General features: G+C 40.1%; 1 protein-coding gene across 1 annotated transcript; it reads right to left on the bottom strand.

Annotated features, from left to right (window-relative positions):
- Window positions 1-2,356: 2,356 nt before the first annotated feature.
- Window positions 2,357-12,549, bottom strand: LOC107088152 (protein Wnt-7a). The gene is made up of 4 exons (XM_015380133.1): window positions 12,183-12,549; window positions 11,664-11,890; window positions 6,654-6,925; window positions 2,357-4,022 (listed from the first exon to the last, which is right to left on the bottom strand). Exons 1-4 carry the CDS (start codon window positions 12,251-12,253, stop codon window positions 3,540-3,542), a joined length of 1,053 nt encoding a protein of 350 aa, XP_015235619.1. The 5' UTR covers window positions 12,254-12,549; the 3' UTR covers window positions 2,357-3,539.
- Window positions 12,550-12,614: the final 65 nt, after the last annotated feature.

The raw sequence follows: 12,614 nt of genomic DNA, 5'->3' as shown, positions 1-12,614 counted from the left end.
CAACAGGTGGAAATTCTAACAGGTAATCCAAAATTTGCGAACCTTAGGGGCAGCTTGTTCAGAGAGAACGGCACATTAAAGGAACCCAAACAAAGCTGGGATTTTTGGCACTGTCTTTCAAAAGTTAAATCACTGCAGGCAAAAGTTAATTGGAGACACATATAGAAGAGTTGATGCAACTGGCTCTGCATGAGATAATGTGATGCGAGTCACTCACACAAAACCCTAGTTTAGCTTTAACCAAAACCTTTTGAACAGCGGCCTTTTCTTATACAAGCCTTTTGTATCAATATTATGAAAGCTGAAAGCTTTTGTCAGACAGACAAGCCTTGGCTATTATCCCTTCACGCCCTTTTCCCTTTTTAATAGGTAGATTATCACTGTCACTGACACAAAATAGGGCTTATCTACTGTTAGTTGAACCTGAATACTTTGACAAAAAATGGTAAAGAAAATTTTAAAAAATCAAGCACAGGTGAAAACTTCAGAAGCTGTATTTGTCAGGCCAGAGAGACTGCTGGGAGAAGGTTTTCCATCAACACCTTTGGGCCCCGGCTCCTCATTCCACTTCCAGCCCCCTGTGAGAGAGGAATCCGTAACGACTGTGGGCCTTAGCGTCGTTAACATTTCCCTGACATGTCGGCTGGCCTCTCTTGGAAACCGCCCGACATTTTCTCCGCTGTGCTGGAGTTGTTGTAGCAACTAGTGGCCCAGAAGTGAATGAAGCAGATGTGCGAGTCATCTATCACCTGACAGCTCCCACTCCCCCGACTGAGCAAGTCATCACAGTGACACGTCTGCCCCACCGGCCTCATCCATTATGATGGTACCCTACTATTAGAGGACAAACACTGCTCTACTTGCACACATTCAACTGCTTCCCAGTCCACAGGATGGGCCCTCAATTAAGTCTGAATAACTTTCCCCCACTGAAAGAATGTCTCTCTTTTGGCCCTGCACTGCACACATTGTGCTTGCCTCCTAAAAGCTGATTTAAAGCCATGATGACTACATAATAGTGGATAACATTTATCTTTATCTGATGATACAAGATGGTGCAAACAAGAACACAAGTTTATATTTCATCATCTTCATCATGAATTAAGTTGTTCCAATTTAAGGACAACTAATTTCATTTGTATGACAAATCTATAGAGTCCATCCCCTTAAATCATTTTTGAAAAGAATAAAAAAGATTTGTTTGAAAAGTCCAAAAAGTTTGTTGTCATTCGAAACATTTCTAAATTCAATTTTTCAAATAAAAAAGCAGGATTCTTTGAAAGCATAAAACGGAGAATCTTTGGTGTCATAACCTGATCTTCAGGTTATGTGATAAAATCTTTATCTAATTTGCAGAAGCCAGTAAGAACTGCTGGCAGGCCATGAAAACTCAGTTTTCCTTCACAGTTTCTCACACCTTTAAATTTTCCCCGATCACTTTTAAACAGTTCATTATAATTATACACAAAAAAATTATGCAAAAAAATTGAAATCTAAATAAGTCTTTTTTTCTTAAAATAAGTGCATTTGTTCTTGAATTGAGGAGGTAAGTGAGACACTTTGCCAATGGAGCAAGATAATTTACATATAAAATAAGACAAAACACTTGAATCACTGTCTTATTTCAAGTGCATTTTATCTAATTATCTTATTTTAAGAGTAAAAATACACATTCCGCATGCAAATCATCTTATTTGGACATGGCCTGTTCTCCCTGCTGCCCAGGAGCCAGCAGATTCTGCAACAGCTTCTTCCCCACTGCCATCAGACAGTGAAAAAACTCTAAATCAAGTCACAGACTCTGAATCAAACTGACCATATCAATGCGTTTTTTTTTTTTTGCACCATGCTTTTTCTCCAACGTTTACATTTGATCACTGTTGCACTTTAAGAAAATGGAAACGTCATGAGAGAAGAAAAAAAAGAAATTTCAAAAAATGACAATAAATTTTATCTAAGTCTAAGTCTAAGACATTTAAATTGAGAAAGCTTCCTAGAGGGGAAGCGAAACGTCTTCAAACCTTGGAAACCAAGTCCAGTGAATCGTTTTTTAAACTTTTACGGTAAGTCTAAGTCTATTTACCTACTTAAGGAAAAATTTACTTAATTTAAGAAATCTTAACTTTTTTCAAGATTATTTTATTTTTGCAGTGTATCTAACATTTCAGACTCTTCCCTCAGTTAGACCTTCCAAACTAGAGCTTGTTGTTGTCATTGTGGCCAAGTAATAGAAATATATCATGTTAATTGGTAGGTAAAGTGTATAATTTTTAGATTTTGACAGCACCAAATACTAATCACTAATCAGGTCATATAATCTGACTTTAGCCTACAGTATTTTAAGTTCATCTCTAGATTCCTTTGACTTGAAATTGATGATGTGCAAAGAGTCAATAAAGAAAATATGGTTTTGTTAGCGTAGTTCTGTTCCTGTATTCCATCAGTAGTAGTCATGAAATGCAGTAAACAAAGGTTTGAACACAAACAGATATAGATAGCCTCTATCTCGTACAATATATAGCAAGTGGTGGCAGTGACAGCTTGGGCCAAATGACATACAGTATACCAGCTTTTTTGTCACATGGGGCTTATAGACAGATCTTGATTTCCACACCTATCAACGCTTACAAATACTTAGATATAAATAAAACATTCATATAAAAATAGGCTTTTACAAATATATACTCTATTAACTATCATTTACCAATGGAAAATGTGCCCATGTTTTCACTCGACACATAAGTCCAGTAGAACCGGGTTGAAGCGAAAACAAAGTGTACAGCATATGGACTTCTACCTCAACAAGTGGGAGTTTCTAAACTAGCAGCAACTGAAGGAAGAAAAACTCACAAAAAAGGTAGATAAGTCGATGTGAGCAGCCTACAGTAGTTCCGGTTGGAAGAACATTATGCTACGACGTGACTTTAAATCCAGTGTGTTGACTATAAACATATTTGTTACAAAGAAAGTGAAAAAAACTGTTGACATCTAGTTATTTTTCAAACCATACTGGACAAAATCAGTAGTTTTTTTTATAGAATAAGTTAATATTAATACGTCTCATTCTCTAAATACAGCATGTTAAATATTTCAAATGGCTATCTCTATTTTTTCTGTGCACATTGGGGAAGAGAACAGCAGTGTCCTACTCAGGATCACGTCCACCTTAATTCTTTTGATTCTTGTAAAATCCAAGCAGAGAGAAAGTCCATTTAGCTTAAAGTCTTAGATGCTTTTGCTTCAGTGACTGAATCCATTCTTCCTTTGTCCCATTTTCCAGGTTGAAGTTTTCCATAGCCAGTGTTTCATCAGATCATTGTTTTACCGTGTCTTAACAAAGAGACCAAGAAGAAGGGTGAAGAGGTTCTTGTGCAAAACAACTGTGGTACCCTATCTTCAACTTGTTGCAAACGCAGCACAGTAGTCGTTCGTTACTAAAGAAAAGACTGCGAATGCAGGTTTTAAACACAAAACTGTCCATTATACATACAAAAGCACATTCAAAACACATACAGACACACAGCCTCCAATAAATATTCTCATTTGCATGTGTATACCTCTGTCCTCTCGCTACAGGTGTTGCATTTGACATAGCAGCACCACAGAAACTTGCAGTTGCATTGCCATACTCGGGAGTACTGGTGTGTATTGTATCCCCTCCCGCAGCACATCAGGTCGCAGCCACTGATGTGCTGCATCATTGTCTTGTTGCACACCCTCCCCTGTGTCCCAAGGCTTCCCGTCACAGGGTCCGCCTCACAGTAATTGGGTGACTTGTCTATGTACACCAGGTCTGTGTCTAGCGGCTTCAGGTAGGAATGAGGCTTCTTGATTTTTAGGAATTTTGGACGCTTGTTACGGCTCGCTTTAAATGCTTCCACATGCACGGCATTGGCATATTTCTCCTTGAGAATGTAGCCAAGCTCACGGAACTTGGGAAGTGTAGTCCAACAGGTTTTGGTTGTACAGGAGCCTGAGACGCCGTGACACTTACATTCCAGCCGCATATTCTTCTCCAGAACCTAGACACAGAAAAAAAAAGAATCAAGGTGAAACATTGATAAATGTCGCAATCATCATTTTTAAGTAATTCTTCTTTATTTCATTGTAGTGTCTCAAAAGAAACCAGGCTGCAGCCAAAGCAACCAATTCAACAATATTTCTTAACGGAATTAAACACAGCCCTACCACATTGCAGCGTGACACTAGATATACACAGAAGCCAAAATAATGTCTCAGATTTCATTTACTTTGTATGTGGTTACCACACACAACCCGCAAAAGTCAAGAATGACTGTTCAAGGCGCCGAGTGACTGGGATTACTGTTAAACCCTGTGCTGATGACAATGAAAAGTGCCACTGGAGACTTCTTTTTAAAGCAAGGTCAATTCCTTTTTTCTCCCCCAGAATGCTGCATGTTTGGTAAATCATTCCTGAGAACATTTGCAGGAAATGAATGCCTGAATACTTGGCAAAAAAAACCCTGAAACGGTAAATGCTAAAGACAAATGTGAGAACAAGAACTTCCTCCTGGGTGAACCCCTTAATAAAACAAAAAAAAACTTGGCTTCAATTCCTTTAACCATCACTTGTCCTATAGCTTACACACTTGTGACAGCTATTGTCCGTACGTCTTCCGCCGGGAAGCTGTGAACGTCGCTCCTGCTTGGTGTCACTGCTTTTGATTAGCATAAATTAAGGAGTCTGGGTGACGGTGGTGGGTGGGTGGTTGGGTCTGGTCCCAAAACAGAGGCCCTATTTATTAGCAGAACGAAAGGGAAATAAGAGAAGCAGCTCGATGAGTGAATTCACAAGTGGAATCTTTTTTTTCTAGGGGGCAATTTAGATTTCCTGATAAGCCAATTTGAATTCAACATGCAAAAACACGCATCAGAAAGTGATCTGCTTTACAATCAGGCTTGAGGAGACTTTTCAGCCACTGCTTTAGACGTGCTGGTTGTGAGAATTAGGCTCCTTTGGCAGTGGCATCCTGAGAGAGGGTATCTGTTAACTTTGGTCAATGCTGTCTCTAACCCTGACTTTGGCACATCATACCTCTCAGTCTAACTTTCAGACCCAGTGGAGTCTCTTTGTCACTCTGCAGTGTTCTGCAACCATGCATGCAGGAAAAACAGGCAAATGAAAACAATCAGGCAAGTTTTCTCTGTGGTATTTTATCATATTAGCCTTGTTCCTGGTTTGTTTTTATGGCGTAATCTTCAATGTTTTCTTGCTTTGATGCTTTCTGCTGTGAATAAAAGGCGATTATATTCCTCTTTTTTCTTTTTAGCTAAATGTGACGGGATTCATAGCCTATAATTAAGCTTTTAACTTAAGTCATACTCTAGATCAAGATACAGGAATCTTGTAAACTGCACTAGGTATAAAGATAGAGTTTATCTGTGTTAAAGGAAATGCTATACTTTAAACAAAAAAGATCCATCATGACTGACAATCAAACCAAAAAGTAAACACCCCCAAGGTGCATGTGCAAACACATTTCACCTTATGTGGGTTTATAAGATTAGTGAGACTGTTGGTTGCAGATTGTCATAACTGTAACTGAAGACTGTCCCAGTGGTGTAAAACATGGGGCAGATAGAGTTAATGCCTTTTTGTACAGTGTCAGTCTTTTTTCAGTCCATGGATCTGGGCTGTAATCAAACCCTGCCACAGTTCTTTCCCTAAAAGCAGCTCTTTATTCTACTTCTTGTTAAAACTCGGGCCCTTCTTCACAGGTCTTTGACTAGCCGAGTAATGACAGAGACACTTAGCACTTCCTTAGATCAGCCCCAAGCTACTTACCAATGGTCTCCACCATTTGGATATATTTTTAAAAACGCTTTTTTTCTTCTTCTGTGTTATATTGATGGCAAAGTTCTTTGTAACAGCTACACTGCAACAGTAGACGACGATAATGACCTCAACATTACCTACATTGTGATTCAAAAAAAGATCATGACTATAGTTAAAGAAGTAGTAGGTCTATTAAAATCTAATCTATTAGAATCTATTTACTAATTTATCTTAATGTTTAACTTCTCCTGCTTAAGTTTGAGGTATAATGGAAGCAGAGTTACTGTACCACAAAGTGAGACAGCTGTGGCTTATAACGAAGAGAGAGAATCTGTCTAGCGCAAAAAATCAGAGATAGCATCTGCAAACTGGCTTATATTTGTAAAATAATATTAATTTTACACACATAGGCCACATATATAGTGTAAAAAAATACACTTTGGAAAGGCTTTTCAAAAATTCCACTTTCTCAAGTGGAGCTCAAAACACAAGAATTGTCAAATCCAGGCTTTGCCACTGACATTTGCTAGTTAAAAATACATAAAAGAAAACGTGGTTGTTTCTCACACAAAAGCAACACTGTAGACATGTGGCTATTGAGCGTCTATGTCATTGCTTCCAACATTTTGTCTACTAGTAAGCACAAAAGTCTTTAGAAAGCTCCACTTTTAGAGGATATTTGAAAAATCTTTGTTTTCCCCCAACCCAAACTTGATGTACTGGCAGGAGGTGGAAATTAAGGAAAATACTCTTTTTTGCAAGATTTCAATATTTATCTGGAAATGTCCTATGACATGTCGCACAATTAGATTTTTTTCCCTTTAAAGCTTAATAAAAGTACACCTTTGTTCCTTACCTTGCGTCCCACCTCATTATTATGAAGGTTCATTAGGGTCCTTGCACTCTGCTTGACTTCCCGAGAATCAATGAAAACTTTGGAGAAGCCCAGTCCGTAGCGGATATCTGCCGAGCAGCCTCCCCACTTCCATCCTTGTCCTTTGCTGTAGAAACCCTGCTTCTCCTTGTCGCAGCTGCAGTCACTCAGGTTGCCCTGCGTGCAAGCGGTGGTAATGGCATGGGCCACTCCAGCTGCAATGATGGCATAGGTGAATGCAGCTTCTTTGCTGCCTAGGAGGGGAGCAGAAAAGAAGGTGATTAATAATCTTAGAAATATTAAATTGAACAGTGTGTCTCAGTTACAGTGAATAGGTAAAAGGGGGGGAGATCAATTATTAACCAGCTATGTGCTTACATCATAGTCTCCCTGACATATCACTCAAGAGCTGCAGTGTTTTGAAACCTGACCTGGAAACTGTCCTGCCCATGAACCAATATGTCTGCTAGCGGTATTGTCAACAAAGCTGCATGAATAAGAGGGCTGTCGGCAAGGAAGGGCTATTGATCCACTTGGAAGCTGTTACAATATGTGTACACTCGCAAGGTATCTTCACTTTGCTGTTATCTGTCCCCAATTCCAGCTAACAAATCATTTACACATACGGAAATATTGGCAAAATAAGTAAAGGTTTGACAGAAAGTCTGACATGAGTAACAAGGACAGAGCTGGCAGAAAAGTGTTCAATATGCCAGTGATACCCCCCTTTTTAATATCCTAGTCAAAAGAAAGCTAATTATGTTATCAAAGAACCATAAAACCCTGTCTCATAATCAAAACCATGTTAAAATAACATGTGATGGCTTAAAAGTGTTTATTGTTAAATATAATAAGCAAGAAGAGACTTTTAGCTTTAATTTTCCAATCTGTGATTTATCAAAATGCAAACAGGAAACTGGTGATTACGACATCCATCATATCTGCATGTAAATAAACTCCTCTTGTCACTGTTTGCTCTAAACAAACATCATACATTCTTTGTGCTTCCTCCTGCCACACCACTCACTATGCTTAGCTGCCATGCTTCTGATAAACATCTTGGAAGTGTGCCCTTGCCATTGAATAAAGAAAGAAAAAAAAACTAATATTGAGGCATCAGTTATGTGGACGTTTTTATAGACTAAATGGGCAAAGTGCCAAATAAGTGGGTGTGTCAGCGCAGACTCCACCGTTGGTAATTTTTTCCCCTTCAGTTGTAAGTGCATGAGTTCACATCAAAATGAAGGCTACATGACCTTGTAATGAGAGATGGGAGATCTGAAATCCAAGCCCTGCACAGGTTTAAGGAGAAGAGCTAGTTTACTATATCAATCATGAACTTTTGATCTATAACAGATTAGACAGGCTCTGGGTGGATTCACCACTTCCAACAGTTACTGCCCCCAGATTTTACCCACAAATTCTCATTTTGTCCCTTCATGGTTCCATTTTGTACCCTTGTACAAAACATATACTGCTCAAAAAATTTAAGGAAACTCTTAAATAACACATCCCAGATCAGAGTAAATAAAATATTCTCATTGAATGCTTTGTCCTGTACAAAGTTGTATGGGCTGGACATAAAATCACACAAAAACATCAATGGAAATCAAATGCATTAACCAATGGAGGCCTTGATATGGAGTCTCACACAAAATTAAAGTGGAAAAACACACTACAGGCTGATCCAACTTTGATGTAAACTCTTTAAAGCAGGTCAAAATTAGGCTCAGTATTGTGTGCTGGCTCCATGTGACTGTATGACCTCCCTACAACGCATGGGCATGCTCCTTATGAGTCGGTGGATGGTCTCCTTAGGGATCTCCTCCCAGACCCAGACAGTCTGGGGTTTATCAAGACGCGCTGCCCCAAATCAAATCAATCAATCAAATTTATGTCTGGGGAATGGGCGGGCCAGTCCATAGTCTCAATGCCTTCCTTAAAGGAACTGCTGATACACTCCAGCCACATAAGGTCCAGCACAGTCCTGCATCCTAGGAACCCAGGGCCAATGGCACCAGCATATGGTCTCAGAACGGTCTGAGGATCTCATCTCGGCACCTGATGCAGTCACGCGCACCATTACTGACCCACTGCCAAATTAGTTATGCTGAAGGATGTTGCAGGCACGGAATCGCTATCCATGGTCTCTCCAGACTCTGTCAAATCTGCCACATGTGCTCAGTGTGAACCTTCTTTCATCTGTGAATAGCACAGTGGCCAATTGGTGTACTTGGGCAAATGCCAGGCATCCTGGACTGTCTTAGGCTGTGAGCGCAACTCCCATCTGTGGACGTCTTGCCCTCATACCATCCTCATTTGCAGCTCCTCCTGTTCCTCCTTGTATAAAGGCAGAGGTAGTGTTCCTGTTACTGGTTGTTGCCCTTCTACAGCCTCCTCCACCTCTCCTGGGGTACTGGCCTTTCTCCTGGTAGCATCTCCAGCTTCTCGACACTACACTTACAGACACAGCAAACCTTGCCACAGCTTGCGTTGATGTGCCATCCTGGATTAGCTGCATTACCTGACCCACTGGTGTGGTTTGTAGAGTCCCTCTCATGCTGCCACTGGTGTCAAAGCACCACCAACATTCAGAATTAACCAAAACTTAAGGGAGACAGCAAAGGTACAGAGAAGAAGTTCATGGTCCCCACCTGCAGAACCACTCCTTTATTGAGTGGGTCTTGCCATTTGGCAATAATTTCTCCCTGTTGTTATTCCGTTTGCACAACAGCATGTGGAATTGATTGTCTGTCAGTGTTGCTTCCTAATTGAACAGTTTGATTTCACAGAAGTTCGATTTAGTTGAAGTTATATTGTGTTGTTTACGTGTTCCCCTTATATTTTTGAGCAGTGTATTACTCAACCAGGGTCAGAAACATATATATGAAAAATCATATTAAAGCTTAAATCTCAAGTATGATTTCATACTGATGAAATCAGTATGGATTTCATCTATATTGATTTCATCAATTGTCTTTACCCACTTCTCAGTGCAGAGGATTGCATTTCTGAAATCTTATATTATACGATTTTTTTGGACACAATCCCCATTTTGCCATTTGGTCAGAGTGAAAAGATAAACACTATAACCCCAGATTGAATTGAAATACTTCTAAGTGACCTTCTGTGGGTAGATGCACTGTATGGAGTCATAAAACTGCAGTACTTTTATGGTGGACTATGATTAAAATCAATAAAAATAATTGGTTGTCAAACCTGGAGTCAAACATGCCCTTTGTATTCATCAGCTGGTGCATGGTAGGTACAAAATATCCTGTGCTAGACAAGACCATTTCAAAATTAAAAACTATGGTACAAAAAGACTAAAACCTTCCAATCTACAAGGTGCTCCACCATTATGTCACTTTGCTTATCTTTCCCTCTCTTTTAGGAACAACTGTGAGCAGCCCAACTCCCCTTAGTCTGGGTATCAACAGCCATCTGTTTGAAACCATTCACTTCCTATGCTAATCTGACCAGTGAGACCAATCTATTTGGTATGGCTGTCCAGGCCATGGACTTGAAATAATATAAATACTCACCCCTGATTGGCTAAAAAAAAAGCAACAGCAAAAAAAAAAACCCACAGCAAATCTCTCCGGCCACAATGCAAATTGTGAAATAGCACCTTTTTCATTTTATTTCAAAAGAATAAAGAGATAATCCTTTTTTCTGCCACAGCAGAAGGCAACAATGCCTCCAACAGCTGGTCCAGGCTGCCAACAATTGTGTTTAGTATTTGTGATTTTCTTATGTAAATATATTAATCTGAAGAAGAGATAGGAAAATGTCTCAAAAATATCTCAGTACTTTAAAAAAAAAGTTTTTTTCAAATTCACCTCTGATGCTACTGAACTGGGAGTTTATCCCTCTCAGCAGTAGGAGTGCGTACTTGGAATCATATCTATCTCTCATTTAGTACTTGCTTTCCTTTGAGCTGTAACTGTAATTTATACCCGTGGTAAGCTCTGCATCCTTACAGTGAGAACTACGGCACCCATCACCAGACAGGATAAAGACCAGCAAAAAGTGCCTCTAGAGACTTTGGCCGGATGAAAAGAAAGGCTGCCAACATTCAGAAGAGCTTTGTTCCAATCCTGGCTTCAAAATACCTTTTATACATGTTCAGAAGGTCCCCCCCTCAGAGAAAAGTCATGGGTAAATCTAGGCCTAGTGTAAGTGACACTAGGTCCTTATGGGATGCTTGCAGGTGCAGTGGCGGTTCTAGACCAAATGTACAAGGGGGCCAGTAGGGGCCCAGAGTGTTTTCATGGGGGCACAGAAAAGCATGAAATAAGTATTATTTCTTGAGTACAGGTGCCATAACAGGGGCCAGGACATTCAATTCAGCTTATTTATAAAGCACCAATACACAACACATGTCATCTCAAGGCACTTTACAGTTCAGCAGATCATACAGTCAAATTGATTCAAAGTTTTCTATCTAAGGAAAACCTGTTGATTGCTTCGACTCATCGACTCGAATGCAATCCCTCACACTAAGCATACTTGTAGTGACAGTGGAGAGGAAAAACTCCCTTTTAACAGGAAGAAACCTCCAGCAGAACCAGGCTCAGTGTGAGTGGCCATCTGCAGAGGCCGACTGGGGTTCGACTGGGAGACAGATTTGCAGGGGCACTGGCCCCCGTTTGCTGCCTGTCTAGAACCGCCCATGTGCAGGTGCAAACCTTATTTGTGTCATTTTAAAAGAGGAAAAGTTTAAAGTAGGCTTTAAATTCGGGTAAATAAACAATGTTTCAGTTTTTTTATCAAGAGAACAAGTCATAAATCATTTATATGAGTCCGGATTTTGAAGTTCACTTCTGTCTTTAGCAAATATTGATCCTTTTTATAATCTAAGCCATAACAGGGCAAAAGGTAAATAATTGGATTCATCATAAATCAACCCCAGAATGAGCTCCCAATATTATAAAACAGGTTTATAACTTTTTATATAGATATAACAAACGTCAACAGATAGCAACATACCCACTTTCAACTCTTTTCCGAAGACGGTCCTCTCTCCAAGCGCAGAGCAGTTCCAGCGCCCGTTTTTGAACTGAAACTGACACTCGTTGATGCCCATTTGGGCTCCCTCTCCGATGACGATAATGGCATCGGGGCGACTCTGGCAGATAATCCGCTGTCTGGGAGCCAAACCAGGGATCTTGTTACAGATTATACTCGCACCAAGGGCCACCACCGACGAAAAGCCACTGGGAATAAAAAGATGGATAGAACTGAGAGTCTACTCGAATCATTTAATATTATCATATCTGAATCTAAATCATCAAATAAGTCAATTATCTATTATTATAAATAAATTGTTGAGTTTTATTTTGATATTTAATGTGATTACAAGATATTTAGATATTTCACAGAATCATCTTGAAATTCGAATCAGCTGAAAATATAAAGAACTAATATATTTGGCAAAGACATAACACCCTGGAATCTGTCTTTCATGCCTTTTAGTGGGTGATCAGAAATTAAATAAACGCTCCTCACCCAATTTTGAGGTAAACAATCCCTAAGCAAAGCAAAACTCTTAAAATCCAGCGTCGTGTTCTCCGGCTCATTGCGGCCCAGCTTTCAGTTTCTGCAGAGCTGATTTTAATAACGCGCCTCGCTCCTGTTCTCCGCACGACCACAGCTCAGGTAACTCCAGGGGGAAGTCCAAAAGCAAGAAAAGCATCAAAAACAGCAGAAGCCCGGGGGACTTTTTACAAACCGAGAGGGACAACATCCAAACTCCCCTGTCGAGGCCCCCGTTGGATTGGCCTTCTTGTCATTGCGAGGGTGACACAGGTAACCCTTGGGGAGGGGGGGTGAGCAAGTGCGATTATCTCTTTCTCACAGTTCCACTGCTACCCGCAGGTCTTGGTTATATATCTGCCTCATCTATCTGGGGCGTGTTCTCAGGAGACAAGGGGCCCCGCT

The sequence above is a fragment of the Cyprinodon variegatus genome, unplaced genomic scaffold (assembly GCF_000732505.1).
Source record: "Cyprinodon variegatus isolate N-32 unplaced genomic scaffold, C_variegatus-1.0 Scaffold208, whole genome shotgun sequence".
Lineage (NCBI taxonomy): Eukaryota > Metazoa > Chordata > Actinopteri > Cyprinodontiformes > Cyprinodontidae > Cyprinodon > Cyprinodon variegatus.
Note: the sequence above shows the minus strand (reverse complement) of the source record. Positions and strands in the feature narration are given on the sequence as shown.

Coding starts and splice junctions, on each gene's coding strand:
- LOC107088152 (XM_015380133.1), bottom strand. CDS start 12,253: ATGAGCCGGAGAACACGACGCTGGATTTTAAGAGTTTTGCTTTGCTTA. Junction 11,891..12,182: donor ATTGTTTACCTCAAAATTGG/GTGAGGAGCGTT, acceptor TTTTATTCCCAG/TGGCTTTTCGTCGGTGGTGG. Junction 6,926..11,663: donor CGGAAAAGAGTTGAAAGTGG/GTATGTTGCTAT, acceptor CTCCCCTCCTAG/GCAGCAAAGAAGCTGCATTC.